General features: G+C 35.4%; 1 protein-coding gene and 1 pseudogene across 1 annotated transcript in view; both read right to left on the reverse strand.

The window, feature by feature from the left end:
* Positions 1-19,980, reverse strand: part of LOC111399107 (protein VAC14 homolog) — a 23,122-nt gene extending 3,142 nt beyond the window's left edge. Inside the window, exons 1-17 of the mRNA XM_023026346.1 lie at positions 19,346-19,980; positions 19,090-19,203; positions 18,896-18,961; positions 9,108-9,197; positions 8,912-9,031; positions 8,767-8,795; positions 8,515-8,657; positions 8,295-8,389; positions 7,671-7,757; positions 7,425-7,532; positions 7,107-7,198; positions 6,856-6,937; positions 4,540-4,605; positions 2,711-2,826; positions 2,498-2,618; positions 2,136-2,297; positions 1,886-2,014 (exon numbers count right to left, since the gene is read on the reverse strand). Of these exons, the coding sequence (XP_022882114.1) occupies positions 1,886-2,014; positions 2,136-2,297; positions 2,498-2,618; positions 2,711-2,826; positions 4,540-4,605; positions 6,856-6,937; positions 7,107-7,198; positions 7,425-7,532; positions 7,671-7,757; positions 8,295-8,389; positions 8,515-8,657; positions 8,767-8,795; positions 8,912-9,031; positions 9,108-9,197; positions 18,896-18,961; positions 19,090-19,203; positions 19,346-19,435 (1,710 nt within the window). The 5' untranslated portion in view covers positions 19,436-19,980. The remainder of the gene's footprint in view (positions 1-1,885; positions 2,015-2,135; positions 2,298-2,497; positions 2,619-2,710; positions 2,827-4,539; positions 4,606-6,855; positions 6,938-7,106; positions 7,199-7,424; positions 7,533-7,670; positions 7,758-8,294; positions 8,390-8,514; positions 8,658-8,766; positions 8,796-8,911; positions 9,032-9,107; positions 9,198-18,895; positions 18,962-19,089; positions 19,204-19,345) is intronic.
* On the reverse strand, positions 11,247-15,643 carry LOC111399108 (annotated as a pseudogene).
* Positions 19,981-21,262: the final 1,282 nt, after the last annotated feature.

Here is a 21,262-nt window from a genome sequence, read left to right on the forward strand (position 1 = left end):
GGGGGAAAAAAAATTCTGCATCCAGCCGTGGGTTAACAATGAGGCAGCAAAAAGAAGGAAGCAGTCAAAAAGGAAATAAAACCTCGTTTCTATAAAGAAAAAGGGGGAACGTAGTGAGTTTGGTTTGCGTACAGAAAAGGGGAAAACAAGTAAAGGAAACAAGGCGGACAGCCAGCCCATATAAGGTGCTATTTTGCCTTCGAGTTGGAATAGAAGATATAAAGATGGCAGATTATGGAAATAAAGAGCTGGCAGCTAGAGTGAAAGAAAAGAAAGCATTGCGCAGACTAACCCTAAAAGGTATTCATCTGATGCACTTATGAAGGACAGGACCGCAGCTAAAAATGGGGAGACGACACGAAGAAAAAGAAAAGACAAAGGACTTCGCAAAAGAAAAATGCGATAGCAGTGGTGAAGAAAAAAGGGATGTAGGCTATGTTCGGTGCTATCGAAAATTAAAGAAGAAAAATCAAGACCTTTTCTTTTATTCTGACGGGTTTTATCTTCTCTGTCTTTCAATTCTATTATGCCGTTTTAACTTTTAATTTTTCTTGATCACAGAATGAAAACTTACAGAGTTGTCTTTTTATTGTCTCAATTCCATTAACGTGTTTAAATGTTTATGGTTCTTGCGTCTTTAGACAACTAAATTGTATGTACTTTCATCTGTAATATTATGTATTTTCTATAATTAGTAATTCATTTAAGTAGTCAGTGCTTGGCAGCTTAAAGATTAAGGTGATTTCATTTCTTCGTCTTATTTTCATTATAATTGATATATAGAACTCTAAAGACATGACACCTAGGATTCTTTGACTTTATTAAATTAGATACGGGAAAAACTTAGACAATCAATTAAATGAAAATAAGGACTTATCTCGGATTTTTTTAACTTGGGCTTCAGAGTTAGATCTATGAGATGACAATAGATTGATTTCGAGTTGTCACCCTAATTTTGGGAATTACTCAATAATTAGAGATAGTGAAGTTAAATAGTGCTGGATTCCAAACCCTTGGTAATTTGAATTACTTCTTATTTAAATTTGCTAGCTTTAACTTCCTCATTGGTCTTCAGTTTCAATTATTTCAAACAAATTCAATTTCTTAAAATCGGCTAAACTAATAATTTAGATTAGTACCAACTTTCTAAGCTATCTCCATCTGGATCAATCTCGTGAAAATTATGAAGTTAAACAGTGGTGGATTCCAAACACTTGGTAATTTAAGTTACTTCTCATTTCAATTTGCTAGCATTAACTTCCTTGGTCTTTACTTTCAATTATATTAAACAAATTCAATTTCGTAAATCAGGCTAGACTAATAATTTAGATTAGATTCAACTTTCTAAACTCTCTCCCCCTGGACCCCATCTCGTGAACATTATTCTATATTCCAATAGATTTGCACGTGAGAGAGTATAGTCCCTATTTGGTTTACATATAAAATCAGATTTTCATTAGATTTTGATAAAAATTGATGGAACATATAGTTGTAAAGTTATGGATCTCATGAAATGTGAAGTTAAAATTAATAGTTGGCTTTGACTTAAATTTTAATCTAACTTTATAGTTGAACAAAACAGGGGCATAATTTCACAACTACCTTCAGACATTTTCTTAGAATAAAAGTTGTCCACTTTAAAAATATATAGAACATACCCTATGTTTAACTATTTCAGTTTTTTGTAACTCAGACTCAGCAGGATGGTAAACAATTTAGACATAAACAAGACATTAATCCCAATCCAGCATACATGTACAAATGTCAGTAGCAAGTATAATCAATATAGTATTCGTACTAAGAAAAACATATTATAAGGCACAGCGCACAAATAAAGCTAGCTGATTAATCAACAACCACATGTGCTGTTTAAAACTACTATTACCTGTAGCCTAAGGTAAGCAAATGTAGGAGTCTCTAGAAGATGGATCAATTTATCCAACTGGACTAAAAACTTAACATTGATATCCTCCTCAACCAGAGATTGAATGACGGAACTTGCATGCCGGTAAGTCTGGAGAGAGAAAAAAAACAAAAATAAAAAATTAGGTGGCAAATCCCAAGTATTATTATTACGCATGACAATTGACAAGGGACAGATAGGGATGGGAAGCCTTCAAGCACAAGGCTCTTACCTGAGCTAATAAGCAAAGGCTTATTATAGCCATTGCTGAATGGCACCACGAGGAATATAAAGCAAGAAATAAATTTTTCCCAGCATCATTAAACAGGGATTGTTTGAGGAGGTCTCGAAGGCCAGACAACTCAGATGAAGTGAGCAAAATCAAGTTCAAAGCCTGAAAAAGAAATGAGCACGCACAAAAAAAAAGAGTAATTAAATACCAGAATGTACAATTTCTTCACCCTCGAAAAATGGCACAGATGATGATTGATAAGTTGATAACTGAAGCTAATGAAGATAATACTATATCTGATCCAGTTAGAAGATGTAGAACACAATAGCATTCCTTTATTGGATTAGGTTCAACATAACAACCTGAACCATAATAGACGCAAAATCCAAATCAGATTCACTTTCAAATATTGTAGAAAGCTTTCGATAAACTGTTTCAGCATCTAATAGTACGCAAAGTCGGCGAATTATCAGAGCACCACGTCTGCAAGAGAAATAAGAATAGGATTTAATCCACTAATTAACCATACCAGATGAAATCATCAGGATGAGATAAGTCAGCCCTAAAAAGCTTACTTCTCCAGAAGAGTATTGTCTACTCGAAAATTTTGAACTAAATCTACAAGGAGCTGGACAAAGTGCTTGTCGTCTTTGGCTATGCATGCATGCACCTCAATTACCAGAAGCACTACCTGAGAAGAAAAGAAGAGCAAGAAGGAAAAAAATTACAATGTCTAAGCTGTTGTGACTCCCTTTCTCAAGAACAGTGAAGATCTTTTGATTTCGCATCAAGAACTCTTTATATTATTCCCATTGATCTTCAGACGGGTTAGTACTGATGAACACATGCCTTGGTTCTTCTGTGACCACATTAGTAAATGAAAAAAAGCATGCAGAGAGAGGTGTCTAAAAGGACCGAAAGTATTGAAATATCCTATTAAACTTGTTTATAAATCACAAGATGCATGGTATTGAAGTCTTTTCGAATTAGGGTAGATTTTAAACTAATTGATTTTGTACTCTAAGTCCCTAAAGGAAACACCACTTAGTTGTAAAATACTGTAAACATTAATACATAGGAAATATGAGGCCTGAAATAGGTATGTATGATATTGTTAAACAAAAAGATTCTATATGAGGGCAGAGAAGAGGGAATTGAAGATGGGATCAACGAAAAATAGGACTGATCTCCAACATTAAATTTTCATTCTCCCACTTTTTGTCCTTTCATATCAGACAAGGGATTAATTTCTTTATTTGAATTCATGAAAGGAAAAACCATCTCCATTTCACATCAACTATCCTGTCCCTCCAACCAAAGAACGTGGTAGTTTAAGACAAACAGCAGGAAAGAATTACATATCAGTATACTTTCCAGAAGAATTCACACAACTTTCTAGATGCAAATATTGGCCCCAGCAAAATCGAGCTTCTAAAATAATCAACCTGTATTGCACTTCCAAACCCTTGTCTTAGTATACCTGATGTCAGTAGACCATTTTATTCTTAAATGAAGTGAAATGTAGCATCTGAAGTTAAAATGTTGGAACTCTCTTGAAACAATATTACTGATTAAGAACACAAAAGTGACAAAGTGTGTTGGAGGTGTCGAGTATGAGTTCTTCAGAGTAAAATCCTTTCAAGGGAGATTAGAGGTAAGAACCAATTCTAATTTTCTAGGACAGCCAGATAACAAATGATCTGTCATTTCATGCTTAGACAGCAGCATTGGGAGGCTGTTGTAACAACTCTATAGCTTGTAGAAGAGAAGGAATCTTGCAGAAATTGAGAAATCTTTTGGAACCCCCTTTTCAATGTTTGTCAGGGAAGTTATTGAGTATGCCACTGTGGAGGCAACAAGTTACATTGATGAAAGCGCATTTATCATTAATAGTAAGATTTCAAGGTCACAAAATACCAGTCAGTTCTCTTCTCTTTCATCTCGTTTCCTTGTCATTTTACAACGAGTGGGGACTGGGAAGTTCAGGTACATGGGTTCCTCTTAGCACTCATTCTCCAAGTGAAATAAATAGAAAAATAGCAGTACCATTTGGAGCAATATAGAGTCAAGTCCTCTAGAAGAAACAGAAGATTCATCTAAACTTCTAAATTTACATCAATCAAGTGCAGCAGAGTTTACATTCTCCGAACCTTTAACATACACATAACACAGTGTACAGTTTATATAAATATAGCACAAATGCATGCAAAAACAAAACACAGAAACTTAATTGTAGAAAAAGCAAAANTAACACAGTGTACAGTTTATATAAATATAGCACAAATGCATGCAAAAACAAAACACAGAAACTTAATTGTAGAAAAAGCAAAACCTGTAACATTATGATATTTCTCTCATTGCTTCAAAAATTTGTGTTAGAAACAAATGCAGTAGAACATGGTACCTCATCAGAAGGATCTGAAAGCGCCTTCAGAAGAGTATCGAAAACGTCATTCAGAAAAGACAAAACCTGTGGAAGATAACATGTTAATTCATCAAAGCAAGATCTCGCCCAATTAGCAAAGTTTAAAAATTGAGCAATGGCAAAAGTTTAGATGCCAAGCATTTGGCAAACTTGTGTAACAAGACATCAACCAGATGTTGCTGAACGACAAAAAGGGACTATGATATATAGATTATGTTGAAATACACCATGCAGAACCAGTGTTTTCAAGGGCATGCAAGGTGCACACTTGAAGCACACCTCATGCACGAGGTGTACATTAGGAGTCTCAAAGCTTAAGCTTTAAGTGCCCTTTGTCGCGGCATACACCTTGACTTGGTGAGGCCCTCAGGGTAGCTGATGTGTTCACTCCACATCTTGCCATTTCTGCACATTTCTTAATACCAAACTCAGTTTTAATGGTGTTTATCTTTGTGGACCAAAAACACTAAAGGTTTTCAGTTACTCTAAACCCAATGCAACCAAGGAAACGAAAAAAGAAAGAGCTGGAGATAAGAAAAGAGAAGGATTCTTCTCCTTTTGTATTATTCTTGTTATCTACTATCTCTGTTTTTTACTTTAGTTTCTATCTTTCCCAAGGGTTTTTCTTTTCTTCAAAATTCAAAAGCAAGAAAAGTTCTAGCAAATTGTGAGCAATTGTTTCATGTGTTATTACTATTTGTTCTAGTTGTGGATACATGATCATGAAATTACTACTTTGTCAATTTATAATCTTTAGATTTGTTGATCTATTTTATGTTTCGGTGATCTAATACGATGCCAAGCAGAGAACCTTATCAGAGCTTGACATATCATGCATCGTCTTGAAAGAGAGCGGTCTCCCAGGAAACGTTTCACATCCTTCATTATGAGCTTGGACATGTTCTGGAGCTACTTGTTAGCTATGACACCTACAATTTGTATTCCCATAATCTTTTCAACTATTTTATTGATTTAAGCTCATGCTTAGGCCTCAAGACTTGTGCGTAGCCTAGAAAGGTGAAACAGCTAGATATCCAGTTGAAATCTCAAGGATATGACAGTATCTTAACTGCCATAATTAATATTTGTATTTAGGAAAATTGTAATTGTTGAATGATTCTTGGAGGTGATTAGGTCAATTTAGGATTTAGGAAATAATTCTTTTTCCTGTAATCTTTTCTTTCCTTTCCTTATTTTTAACTCTTCCCGTGTACTATTAAAGGGGACACCCGATTGTAGTGTATATATGAAAAATACAGAGAATTTTCTCTTTTTTCAAGTCACTGTGCTTTCATATCCCATCTAACATTTCTCAAAACTTAGAACTTTAGATTAATTTTCACTCCTTATTTAAATGCCTAAGTATCATTGGATGTTCAAATATGCGAACACGACTACACAGAGTTCCTGATACTTTTACACCTAAAAGTAGTCTCTGTGAAATAGAAACCAACTGCAAGCCTAAGAAAATCCTAAACAATCACAATTGCATTTTATCTACAAAACATGAGATGAACTTCCTAAAGAACTATATACAAAGGACTCCACTTCAGCACAATCTGTCTACATCCCTGTGCATCTTGGAGGTTATTGATGAAAGGAACCATCAAAATGGGGATATAACCACTTAAAGTTTCTATCATTCTAACTCAAGCATGAATGATCCCTCCACAATAACTAGTCGTGTCGCATGACAATCTCTTTCACAAGCTAAAATGTGAATTTTCTTCCACCCGAAAACCTCACTCTAGTACAAATTTAGTTTTATATTTGTTACTAATTTTTTTTTTTTTTATCTTTTAAACAAGAGCGCCTATTTGTTATTTAATAATAACTTTGAATTAAAAATATTTAACACTTTCAATAAAGGAAGAAAAATGACAATGGTAAGGCGTCCAAGAAGTGTCGGTATCCAACACGTGTCGGACATGGACATGGACACGCCACCCTAATTGAAGTGTCCCTACACCACAGCTTTAAACTTAAAATTCTTCTGAAATTCATAAATAAACAACAATCTGAAGAAGCCAAGGTTATACCATGAAATGATTGTTAATAAATGAATCAAACAGCTATATAGTGGAAAAAAACACAGCTTAAAGGTCATCTTCAAGTTTGTTCAGGCATTTAATAACAGTGCTAAAGCAATTAAGTCCTTTCTAATCCTTTCTTGTGAGGCTAACATTGCATGCCTATCCTTTTCAATTGACCATTAAAAAAAAGTCCTATACTAGCATATGAAACATATAAACAAGTCAAAAAAGCGGGGGGGAAAAAAGGAAACGACCTCATTACCTCCGATCGATATCTATTTAAGAGAGTTGATATCCAGTTCAATGCTTCAATACGCGTTGCCTCCCATTCACTAGATAGATGCCTGTTGAACAAGAGAAAACTCAGAAATTTCCACCACTGCAAACATAATCCTTTAAAGGAAATGGAAAACTATATCAGCCCGCTTCTGCCGTCACCTTCTGTGAGATACAATTAATCATCAATCAAACGTAAACTGAGATCTAGCTTTTTCTAGGATAAAAGAAAAATACCTCCTTGCTACTGAGAGGATTGCTCCTACATCAAATCCTTCAGCCGGATCAGCCTTGATTCCATGAAGTTCTTCATTTGTTTCACGAGCAACCTGATATTTAATAGAAATGTTAACACGAGCATATTTACACCCCAACCAAAGAAGAGGCAGCAGCAAAGACGTGCAATCAATGAAGGAGAAGGATTGATTTATTTTTAAGGAAAGTGAAGGTCAACAAAGGGGAAAGCTCTAAAAGGTAACTAACTTGAAATATTATAGATTTGAAAATGAAATGAGGAAAGGAAGAATTGACAATATTCAAAAAATAAAAACATACAACTCTTATTTTCTCCTCCTTATCAGATATGCAGGGCAGAATGGCTCCAAGAATATCAGCATAATAAGGAAAAAGTTGATCCCCGCCAAGTTTCACAAACTCGTTGATCTGCAGACGAAATAGTAATCAAAAATTATTCCAACAATTTTGATTTTTGAACATTTTATTGCGTATAGTAAGCCAAAAAGCTACTCAGCAATTGGATAAATACTTTTACTCAGCAATCATACCCTTAAATGTCCTTACCCAAGTAATAGCAGTCAACCTAGTAAATTCATCCAACGAAGCTGCTCTCTGTACCAGTATTTCAGCCATGCGACCATAATCTACAGACTTCAAGAGAACCACTGACCAAGTCAGAAATATTAAATTGAATGGTAAAATCTGCTAGTTCGAAAGAAAAATAGGACACGTCAATTATGAAATATTTCGAGAATGATTGCTAATGCCTGAAAAATGATTGCAAGATAAACACAATCCACAATTATTTGCAACTAAAGAAAATCCCACACAACATATTACAAATGTAATTCATAGAAGTATGTGATATTCAGTTATTGACATAAAAGAGTGTGCAAATGCTCCAATGTACCCAAACCCACAGGCAAGGTCAAAAGGTTCTCTTAATCCACCCTCCCAAAAGTCCACTGAAGCAATATACGTGAACATCAGGTGGAACATTAACACAATTGTTCTCAAAAACAAATCATAATGAAAATTTTAAAAATAAATAAATAAATAATAATACTAATATTACTACGCGTCAGAAACACATCATCATGGAAATAAGAAAAGAAACCTACAATGCAACAGTTATATACATACAACAATAAAATGTTTATATTCATTCCATGCTAGCATGAATCTTACTGGAGAATTCTTTATTTCTTGAAGAAATTCTGAAAGTGCTGAATCAGCTTGTTGCCTTATTTCATGGCTGGAATCACTTAGCATGTTAAATAAGCCTGCGATTTCACCAATCATGTAAGAACATGCATCAGAGAAAACACGGTTAAAGCCTAACAAACCTCAAATAAGGACAACTTACCATCAAGAAGATCAGGCTAAAGCAACAATAAAGACAACTTACCATCAAGAAAATCAGGAAGAAAACCAAGCATATCTATATCGGGAACGCTGTCTAGAACAGTAATCCATCCTACCAGAAATTGGCGCACATAAGGGTTTAGGACATTCATTCGTTCTCTCAACAGTGGTATAAATTCTTCAATACTGTGTCAGGATCAAACGGCAACAGTTTACACCGATAATTTGCTAAATGCTTCAAAAAAATCAACAACTTAGTTCCAAAAAACACAGCCAGAACAAAGAGACAGCATACCTGAATTGATCACTTTCTGTAACAATATCCTGCATTCAAACAACTCAAAGCACCAGGTTAACAATCAGAATTATCTTTCAAAACAAAACAAACAATATACAAGAATGAAACCGGCATGACTAGAAAGAAAACGAAAATCATCTACCTTTACAAGTCTATCTAAAAGATGAGCAGCACTTTGTACATTGGGATCTGAATCAGTGGAAAGCTTACATAGAACTTCAAAAATCTCATTGAAGAACACAATAATATCTCCTCTCACAACCTGCAAATTAGAAAGGATGAAATCCAAACACAGAGGACAAAAACACAAATGGCAAGACTCCTGTTCAATTTCTCACCTTTGCTATGTTATACAGAGCTTCACATGCATAATAACGAACTCTGCTATCTTGATCAGAAAAGGAATACAAGACTGATGGTACAATTTGCTGAGGGATCAGGTCAGCAGGAGCAGTGAAATGCATTAATAAAAGAGAGGGACTTTCAGAAGCAAAACAAAGCAAATGGATAAACAAGAGAATAAGCAAGCAAATTAAAATCAGAAGACACATTAAGGATGACAAAGAAATAGAAATCATTTCATAGCATTCTTCATCCACCAAGTAAAAAAGTATTTAACATGCATCGAACAGCATGATGGAGAAATTCTCTCATCCAATAGAAAACGGTCCAATTAAGAGGTTGAATTGTTCCAGCACGCAGCAGCATCATGTGCTATAACTTTTTCTACAAGGGAAACAGGTGATAAACTCATGAAGACCTTTTTCTATTATTATAACTAACAAACTTTAGTATTGGCTTTCTGTTTTCCTCTTTCTCATTGAGAAACACTTTTCCATTAAAACAGCTGCATAATATTGCTGTAACCCTTCTAACCACAAAACCTGAATGCTTCAAATGGAAATTATTCTATCTTAAGCTTGAATTCATTTGCCAATAAAGATATCTAAAGGGCCACCAGTGCAACAATGCAGCATCTCTGGACATGAACAGACTGCGATCTATTTGAAGCAAAGAGAGAGGGAAAGAGACTGCTTGATAAACAAATAAACATACAAGCATCAAAATACAAGGTCAACTGGTCCCTTCATGCAACATTTCTGGGCATGCACCGACCGAGATCTATTTGAACTAAAGAGGGGAAAGTGAGTGAGGCTCCTCAATAAACTAATAAACGTACTGACATTGAAATAAAAAAGCCAAATATTCTCCGAGGGACTTTGGACCGCAAGTGATAATGTTCCTCAGAAATACGCTAAGGTATCTATTGGATGCTTGATTCCCAATAACCCATCCAACAGCAATGACCCCTAATAATTTTTGGAGCTTGAGGTTGTCAAGAAACCCTGATGAACTACATTAAAAACAAATTTTAATTTCAGCAACAAAAACAATTGCAGTTTAAAATGCTATTCCAAGTCCAGAAAGCTTACATAGATATTGCTTTGGAAAATATAGTTCTCTGCTCTCATGTGGAACACATCCCTTGTAACACACGCTGTCATGAACTAATAGCATATAATACATACAGCTACAAGTGTTTCAGTGGAGACATTCCTCTTCCATAAACTGGACCCAAAAACAAATTAACTCTGTAGTCATGGACGGACCCACATGGGGGTCATGTGGGGTCACTTGACCCCAAAAAATTTATTCTTCTTCTTCTTTTTCTCTCTCTCTCTCTCTTCTCTTTTCTTTTTTTTTTTTTTTTTTTTTTTTTTTTTATTCATTTTATTTTTCATAAAATTAAAATATTATGAAAAAAATTTGAAACCTCGAAAATATGAAAACTTATATAATTGATGGTATATAAGTTTCGGACAGCACCATAAGCCAAGAAAAATAAAAGGAAAGACCAGCAGAGAAAATGAACGTCTCTTTTGTGATTCAAATTGAGAGTTGGTGAAGAGTTTTTAACAACTAGTGTTGTTTCTTCATCCATAGCCATTGACCAATATAACACACTCTCTAGTGTAAAGAGTATTTAGGAATGGGAACGGGACGGGGTCAAGTACCCATTTTCGTCCTCCATCCCATCGTGTATTTTATCTCTTTACCTCGTATCCATATCCGGTCAAGGCTGTTGGAAGGAGTCGTGGAGGGGAGGACCACTGCTCCATTTACTGCCCTTTTTTATTTTAATTTTTTAATGCCTTTTAATTTGTAAAGATCTTTACATTTTTTTTTTAATTTGTAGAACAACTCCTGCTTCCTTTACAAATGATGATAGTTCTTTTCTCTTTGTGTTATATAAAATATATTCTTGAAATGGACTTTAAACGAAGTGGATAGTAAGACGAGAACCATTTTTCTAGTGCCCGCCACCCAATTAGGCGGGGAAGTCCTGCGGTATTGAGATATACACACACACACACGTATATATACAAATGTAGTCTATCTAATTAAGTTAATTAGCTAATTAGGTTCCTATAAATGTGTTAATTATACAGCTAATATTATTCTGTAACACTTCCCCTCAAGTTGGAGCGTAGATATTAATCATGCCCAGCTTGTTACAAAGATACTCAATCCGGTTCCCATTCAATGCTTTTGTGAAGATGTCTCCAAGTTGTTCTTCAGTCGTCACATAACTAGTAGAGATTAAATTTTCTTGAATTTTCTCACGAATGAAGTGACAATCGACCTCAATGTGTTTAGTTCTTTCATGATATACTGGATTTGAGGTGATATGAAGGGCAGCTTGGTTGTCACACCAGAGTTTCGCTGGTACTGACAGTTTCAATCCAACCTCGGTTAAAAGATGTCGTATCCACAAAATTTCGCATGTATGGCCTGTGTCATGGCTCTATATTCTCATTCTGCACTGGAACGAGATACAACATTCTGTTTCTTGCTCCTCCAAGACACAAGGTTTCCACCAACAAAGACACAATATCCCGTAGTGGACCGTCTATCAATTTTGGATCTAGCCCAATCAGCATCTGCAAAACACTCAATGCAAGCGTGTCCGTGATTGTTATACACTATGCCAAGACCAGGAGCTCTTTTCAAGTAGTACAATATTTGTTCTAAGGCTGCCCAATGTTTTACTGTAGGTGTAGACATAAATTAGCTGACTACACACTGTATGAGCAATATCTGGACGAGTTACTATGAGATAATTTAATTTCCCAACTAATCTCCTGTACTTTTCTGGATCATCAAAGAAGTCACCCTCATCTTTTGTACGATGTACATTGGGAATCATTGGTGTCATGCAGTGGCTCCCATCTTTCCGATTTTTGTCAAATCAAGTACATACTTTCTTTGAGACAAGAAGATTCCCTTTTTGCTTCTTGTCACTTCCACTCCCAGAAAGTATTTTAGCTGGCCCAAGTCTTTTGTGAGAAACTTGGTATGTAGAAATAGCTTGAGAGAAGAGATACCTGCACAATCATCTCCTGTAATGACAATGTCATCAACGTAAACAACAAGAAGAATAACACCAGCTGTTGACTGTCTGTAGAAGACTGAGTACACTTGCTCTTCTTCAGTCCAAACTCCTGACCTACCTCACTAAACTTGTCAAACCAAGCACAGGGACTCTACTTTAGACCATACAAAGATTTCTTCAGGTGACAAACTTTCTCATACTCCCCCTAAGCGACAAACCCAGGTGTTTGCTCCATATATTCCTCTTCCTAGAGATCACCATGAAGGAACGCATTCTTGATGTCCAACTGGTATAATGGTCAATCTTGAGAAGCAGTGATAAATATAAATAGGCGAACAGAGGTGAGTTTGGCGACTAGGGAGAAGGCATCTAAATAATCCACTCCATAGGTCTGAGCATATCCTTTTGCAACAAGTCGAGCTTTAAGTCTTGCCACAGAACCATCAGGATTGACTTTGACAGCGAAGACCCATTTGCACCCCACAGCTTTCTTGCCTTTAGGTAAATCTACCAATTCTCATGTGTGATTTTCATCTAAAGCATGTATCTCCTCAAGCATCGCATTTTTCCATTTAGGATGACCCAATGCTTCTTTTACTATCTTCGGCACAGAGACTGAGTCTAAAGAGGTAATTAAAGACCTAGATGCTGGAGACAGATGATCATATGAAATAAAGTTGGCTATAGGATAAAGAGATTTAAGAAGGGTGTGTTGACGTTTACCTTTGCGAAGGCTAATGGGAAAGTCAAGGTCTTTTGGAGGATCGGATGACTAAGTGGCTGGTGCAGGACATGTATCATTGCTCTCCTGTCTTCTGGAGTAACAGTGAATAATAGATGGCTTTGTTGGAGCCGAAGATCTCTCAATGGGAGCACCATCATCTGATTGATCAGTAGGAGCACCTGGATGTGTGATTTGGTAGATTAGCCAGTTATCCTCGTCCCTCTGACTTGTAGACATGGACGGAGAGGAGAAAAATGGTGTAATATCTGAAAAGACATCAATAGAAACTAGGTATTTATGGATATCAGGAGACTAGCATCGATATCCTTTCTGAAGGCGAGAATATCCCAGAAATACACATTTCAAGGCTTTTGGATCCAATTTAGTAACAGATAGCCTTAAACAGGTGCTTCCAAATATTCGTGGTTCCACTGGGAACGGTGACTTGTTTGGAAATAGAACACTATATGGAATATCACTATTAAGTATTGTGGATGGCATGCGACTAATCAGAAAACAAGCTGTAGAGATGGCATCAGCCCAGAACTGCTTAGGAACCTTTGTTTGAAACAAAAAAGCTCGAGCCGTCTCAAGTAGATGTCTATTCTTCCTCTCAGCAACTCCGTTTTGGCAAGGAGTATCAATACAGGAGGATTGGTGAAGAATCCCATGTTGAGTCATGTAAGCTCGAAATGAGTCTGACATGTATACTTTGATGTTATCACTTCGTAGTGTATGTATAAAGGTATTAAATTGCGTTTTAATTTCAGCATAAAAGGCATAAAAATGATAAAACACTTCAGATCAATTTTTCATAAAATAAATCCATGTCATTCAAGAAAAATCATCCACAAAAAAAAAAAAAAGTATCTGAATCCAATTTTAGACACAACGGGACATGGTATCCAAACATCAGAATAAACCAACTCAAAAGCAGACTCAGCTCGTTTATTAATTCTTGAACCTAGCCAGCTACAGTGATGTTTTGCAAAATGACATGACTCACAATCCAGTGAAGATACATCATGGAACTAAGGACATAGCTTCGTCAACACAGGTAGAGATGGATGTCCCAACCGACAATGTGCTTCAACTAGATAGATGACACTAGAGGAAGCAACAGATCGAAGCACCCACGTATCAAGAATATAAAGACCACCAAATACATGTCATTTACCAATAATCTGCTTCGTCATAAGATCCTAGAAAATACAATGATCAGGAAAGAATGAGATACAACAGTTAAAATCTTTGGTAAGTCTACTGACAGAAATCAAATTACAAGCAAGTTTTGGGAGACTTAGAATAGATGATAGGGTAATAGAGAGGGTTGGTTTAACAATTCCCGATCCTACAATGTCATAGGTTGACCCATCAGCTATGGTGACAGGAGATGAAGCTTTGTGTGATCGAAAGCTAGAGAAAGTATTAGGATTACCTGTCATGTGATCTGTGGCACCTGAATCAATCACCCAGTTGTTTGAAGAGGAGATAAAACATGTTTTACCTGACTCAGCAAGGGCAGTAACTGAAGTAGATTCCTTCAGTGATTCTTGATATTGAGAAAATTTAGCAAACTCATCAGCTGATATCATAACTATTTTCTCAGAGAATGAACTAGGAATAGCAACAACATTAGCAGTCTGAGTTTTCTGATTACGAATCTGCCATTTCCTACAGTATCGCTTGGTGTGGCCTGGCTTATAGCAATAGTAGCACACAACGCTACCTGAATTATTACGGTTATCAATAGCCTTGATTCCCTTCTTGACTCTCCTTCCATAACCATTCCCCCTCCTTTGTTAACAAGAACATCAATTTGAAAATGTAAGGCATTTTCAGTGTGCAAAACTCTACTGAATACTTCTTGAAGAGAGGGGATTTCAGAACTAGAGAGAATTTGAGATTTGGAAGTCTCGAGTTTGAAAGGAAGACCAACCAGAAAGCTCATAACAGCCATTTGTTCCCTCCGAATCTGTTGTACTTTGACAACAGTGTTGAATGGCAATAGCACATTAAGTTCTTCATACGTCCTTTTGAAGTCCATGAAGTAAGCTGTGAGAGACTTGGCTTCCTTTTCAGCCCGATAAAAAGCCTTGCAAACTTCATACATTCTCGACACATTTCCTTTACCAGAATACAAAAACTCCAGATAATCCATTAGTTCTTTTACAAATTCACAGTGAGTAATTAAACCAATTACCTCACTGTCGATAAAATTTCTGATTTGCAAAAAGAGCTATACATCTTCTCTCAGCCAACTTTGTTTGGTATCATCTTTAGGCAGATCTTTAGTTAAGTGATCATCTTTGTCTATGCTTCGTAAATAGACCCTGTCTTACTCCACTCCAGATAATTAGTTCCATTCAATTTTTGTTCAGTGATTTTGGAAATTACTGGAACCATCTCACTCACAAATCTCTTGGACTCGGCCATTTTTCAATAAAACGATAGACAATAATACAAATAATCCAGGTCGAAAGCAATTCTCACGGCTCAAATGAAATAATCAGAACAACCTAATAAATTAGGCCCAAAAGCAATTTTCACGGCCTAAGTGAAATAATCCAACAATAAATTAGAACAACCCAACAAATTAGGCCCAAACACACGCCCCAGCCCAATTAAACAATTCAAACAACCCTCAGCCCAAGAAGTTACTAACTGAACGGAAGATCCTCAGCCCAACAAATCACTGACTGAATCGAAGATAGCCACTGAGAACCAATTTAACACGAAAAAAGGGGGCAGAATTGCCGTACCTTTAGCTCACAGCGATGCCGGCAACCTCCTTCAAATCTGGCGACGTCAACCAAAACTGTGGGAAACTACTTCAAACGGCAACCACCAATAGAGAAACGAGCCGTTGCCGGGAAACAAGAGTGAGACACACGTCGATCTCACACACAGAACGTTGGAGTGCATCGATTCCTCACACAAAGACGCCAAAAAGAGATGGCCGCGTCACTGTCTAAGAGATACAAGGGATTGCAGGGAAGAAACAGCTGCGTCACTGTCCAAGAGATGAAGGGGATCGCAACCGGTTCACACACCTGCCCGAGCTAATCACCAGAACCAAATTTCCGGCTCTGATACCATGTAAGATAACAGAGAAATTAGAACAATATTCTCTCTTATTTTCATTCCAAAAGAGATTACACGTATATATACAAATCTAATTTATCTAATTAAGGAAACTAGCTAATTAAATTCCTATAAATCCGCTAATTGTATAGGTAAATTATTCTGTAATAAATCTTTAGCTCATTTTATCTTCATTGTTTTGCTCATCAGTTGCAACTAACTCTTGTAGCTATGGCAAACAAACATGCAGATATTGAAACATTCTTTACTCTAGTGAATAAAGTGGTGAATGTTGTTGGAGGATTGGCTAAGCAGTGCCATCTTTTTCGAGAGAACAAGCTTAAATAGTGTATAGACTTATCTTTATTAATGATATGTTGTTTAAAAAAAAAAATTCATTTCAATTTTTGACCCCACGATACCGAACTTCTGGCAACGTCCCTGTCTGTAGTCCTTCAAACTTATATGATAAATCCCAATATTCGGAATCAATTTTTTCTACACTCAATTATAGCATCTAATAGCTCTCCCACTCCCACATAGGCACAATCACAATCACAAACCATAAAATGTTGCGTTTTTTGCCCAATCTGAAAGGCGAAGGTCATGATTTGTATCTCTCTAATATTGTTTTCAAATTTGCTCTTTATCCTCTACTTTTCAAATTTTCTGTAGAGTTGTCAAGCATTTATGTCCATCTTTCTGGTCATAAGTTAAAAACGGTAGAATGGCATATCATGAACTATGAAGATAGAAATGATTCTCAAACTTGACCTAATCAAGAAACCAATGTTTTAAAAAATTCAAATTATCACTCGGCTTGAAACGTGTTATTATATCATTTAAACTCTACGGAGTTAAAATATGGTAATCTACTACCATTGAATCACTGGCGTGCACTCCTCATTTAATAAGTGAGTTGCTGATCTTTGTGAGATGGGCTCCAATAAACTTAAAATTCATTATTCCAATGTGAAAGGCATGGCAGAGTTTTAAATACAATATATCAATTCTGAAAGAAACGGAAACACTTGCTAAACATAATTAAACAAAACCATCCATTTGTAAAAGAATAAAAAATGGGAAAAAACAACCCAAAGCCACAGAAAATTTAAAAAATAAAAATAAATAATAAAAATAAAAATAAAAATATCTAAATAGCAGAATTATCTCCAGAGACTAGGTGATGGCAGCAGCAAACAACAACTTCACCATAGAAGCAATGACAATGAAGCAACAGCAGCAACGACAGGCACTTACCTTTTCTCTTTTTTTCATTTTTCTGTTTATTATCTTCTCCTTTTACCTACATTTATGTTTGTTGTCTATTGGTCTGATTTGGTCCCAGAGCCTGCAGCTTTTCTCTTTCTTTTCTTCTTTTCATTTTTTTTTTCCCCTTTTTTTAATTAGAGTAAAGTTGCATGCATCAGTAATATACAAACCTGCAGACACGTAACAATACAAGTCGTGTTCAAACAAGAACCCATGCTTTGAATCCACAATTGGCCGATGCTTTGTCACCCATCACCTTTCCGCAAGTGCTTAATTTTTCTTTGACCAAGGAAAAGACCATTTTACCCTTAAAAGTAATTAAATTTCCAAACATAAAGGGCATTTGGGTTAATAGTCATATTGAGTTAGCTTAAAAGTAACTAGATTCATAAACATAAATGGGCTTAATATACTTACGAGTACAACTTATCCAAACATGAAATCAATTCCATAACTTCACCCTTTTTACACAGAAGCAGCTTATCATTTTTTCTAAACCCACCCAAATATGATCTCAATTTTATTTTATTTTTTTCAATTAAAAGTCTTTAAAGCCCCTGCCTGTGCTTAAAAATATGTTCAGAATTCGTATAAACTTCATTTACTACCTTATTAAGAACCAGTTATAAAATTCATGAATAGCTAATAGTCTAGTCAACTTGTCCCAATAAGAGGAAACATATTTAATAATCCAAACAACTCACCAATAAATAAATACATATCAGTGGCTACACAAATTAGATGCAAGATGGAATCAAGTGCAAAATCAGAATCAAGTTCACTATCATAAATATACTAGATCCTAAACATAAATGTGCTTAATATACTTGTTAGCACAGTTTATCCAAACATGAAATCAACTCCATAAATTTATTTATTTTTACTTAGAAGCTTATCATTTTCATAAACCCACCCAAACGTGATCACAATTGTTTTTGCCACTTCAAAGTCTTAAAAGCCCCGCATGTGCTTAAAATTACGTTCAGAAGAGATTCATTATTCATATAAACTCCATATATTACTTTATCAAAAACCAATTACAATATTTATGAATAGGAAATAGTCTATTCAACTTGTCCCAATCAGAGGCAACATAATTAATAATCCAAACAACACACCAAAAAAAAAAAAAAACATACAAGTGGCTACACAAATTAGATGCAAGATGGAATCAAGTGCAAAATCAAAATTAAGTTCACGGTGATAAATTATGTTTGTGATCTCCACCAGTACAGAAATACACTCTAGTCATTCGTGTATCAGGCCACAAAATTGATGGCAACAAGTCGGCACAAAGTGATTCGTAATACTCAAACATGAAACGAACAGATCATTTTAGGGAAAATTTATAGATCACTATAAATCCACAATGGTACTCCTTCCCATCATGGAGTTCAGAACCCAAAGGCTATCACTGAGTGAACTCTTTCTTCTTTATGTTAGTTGACCTATGCACTCATACTAATTTGGTGGAACCAAACTCAGCTGAACTACGGTCCACAGTCATTACATATTCCATTGGGCCATTCTTCTTTTCTTGACTAAATTTTATAATGAGCTTAAAGCATTTATAGTAGAGAAAAGAATAAGATGGAACTGGAGAAAAAGTTCAAAAACTTTGTTCATTACTTCAGACATTTTAGTAATGTTACCTCAAGATGCTGTGCTGCTTCCGAAGTCAAACCTACCGTTGCGGCAGCCAATCCTATCAACCCTCCCTAAAGTGCAAAATAGTATATACATAGAACAAAACCAAATTAAAATTCAGCACTTCAACTAAAGCGTTTAATGAATAAAGTCTCATTTTCAATGTCAATTAAGAAAACCGAACAAAAAAAGAACTTACTTTGCGATGATTAGCCTGAGCCGAGTGGGTAAACTCGGTGGTCAACAAATTGATCACCGCGGTAATTTTATCATGATCCCCTGCCATCGCTAATTGCTTCACTATCCCTTCCACCTGGAACCCACCAACCCCAAAAAAAATAAAAAGGAATAATTTCACAAAATTCAGAAAATTACTCCACGAAACCATAAAACCAAAAAAAATAAAATAAAATAAAATAACTTTACAAACAAATACATATATGTCTAATAAAGACCTCAAGAGCCGCATTTTTGCGCTTTTCATAGAGCTTATCGGAGAGGTTACGGAGAACCGCCATTGGAATCACAGACAACGCATCAGCCATAGCAAACCCACCAAAGAAACACTCTATTTTCTAACTCTATTACAATTTTACTTTTAGATCACACTTGTAAATTGAGGGTTCTATTATTGTGTCAAAAAAAATTAAGGTATTGTATATATTAATTCTTTGGACCGAAGAAGTCCAGAGCAAATCTAATTAAAAATGGAAAAAATCAGAAACGATGTGATTGAAATTGTAAAACACAAAATTTGAGAATAGGGAACAGAGATGTTGCTGCCAAATTTCTCATCTTTTTGACGGATTTGGTGTGTTTGAAGTACCAAATTTATGAATTGGAGGCGTGTGGTTATTGGGAGAAGAAATGAAGAAACCCCAGACCGAACGGTTTGGGCGTTTATAGCCCACGACCGTTCGACCGTGAGGCCGTGGTGGCAGGCCGGTGCGACCGTGCTTGGGTTTTTCCACATGTACACCGAATTTGACACCGCAACCCCTCTCTTGTGAGGGGATCGGTATACTGGGGTGTCAATTTCCCTCCTCTTGTTAAGAGATTGGTAACCGATGTACAACTAGAAAAATCCTTAAGAAATTGAGGATTATTGGTCGCCAAACTTTAAAATGTTTCTCCAATGTCATTATATAATGTATGCTTTCCACATGCGTCATTCTGTCCAATTCCTCTCTTTGACAATTTAGTCCGTATTAATTATCATTAAAGTAGAAAAATGAGTTTTAAAACAATAGATTTTTTGAATAATATTTAGTTAGAAAGCATGAAATATTTTAGAGTTTATATGTAAAATATTTTATTAAGAGAACGTATGGTTAAAAATAAATTGGAAAATATAAAGTTTTGAAATAATATTAGACAAAGTGAGAAACAAGGTTTAATGTTGTCAATGACGAGGCAAACTACTCATTTGAAATCTTGATGCTTCAAGTTTGTCCTACAGTGATATTATCAAAATCCTGTTTTGCCCTTATTTCTTAAATTTCTTTTTTTTTTTTAATTCCTTCTTTTATTATACTTTGCATGGGAGTTATAATTTTTATCGAATTTTCAATTACATATTTCACAAACTTTTATCAAAATTTACTAAAACTTTAATTTTTAGTATGAATTACCTTTATAACACCATTTATTTATTGAAATGGTTAACAATTAAAACGACCCTTCAATTTCCTACAATCAATTCGATACTTGCATGAAATATTTGTCTTATTAGATCCCTTCCTATAACTTTTCAGCTAGGTCCCCGTTTGGCCCTCATTCTTATTCTCATTATTTCTTTCTCTCTTACTTTCAATCACACAATCTTCCATAATATAATATTATACACAAATCAAAAACTTTTCATTCTTTTTCAACCACACATTTAAAAAAAACTATTCCAATCATTAAAATTTGACAAGAATGAGGGCCAAATAGAGGCTAAATTTGTTGAAAATCGCTAATCCTTTTTCATTGTGTCCCATTTATTTTTGGAAAAATTGAAATAGCGGTCCCTAACCTTTTTATTTTTTGTAGACTTTACTCTAACCTTCATTTTGTGCCAACGAGGATCCCTAACATTAAATAAATATGCACCTAAGGTCTATCTAGATAGAAACCATCCAAAACACCGTCAGTTGATCGAAAATATTCCTTGAACTATCTGCTATCGCGATAATTTTATTGGATATTGATACCTTTTTGGATGGTTTTATTAGATATTGATTCTTTAATTTTCTTGGTCAACTGATAGTTTTTTTGGACGGTTTCCTTCCATATGTACCCTAGGTGCATATTTATGAAAGTTTAGAAACCTCCATTGACACAAAATAAATATTGGGATAAAGACTACCAAAAATTAAAAGTTTAGGAAC

The sequence above is a fragment of the Olea europaea genome, chromosome 8 (genome assembly GCF_002742605.1).
Source record: "Olea europaea var. sylvestris chromosome 8, O_europaea_v1, whole genome shotgun sequence".
Taxonomy (NCBI): Eukaryota; Viridiplantae; Streptophyta; class Magnoliopsida; order Lamiales; family Oleaceae; genus Olea; species Olea europaea.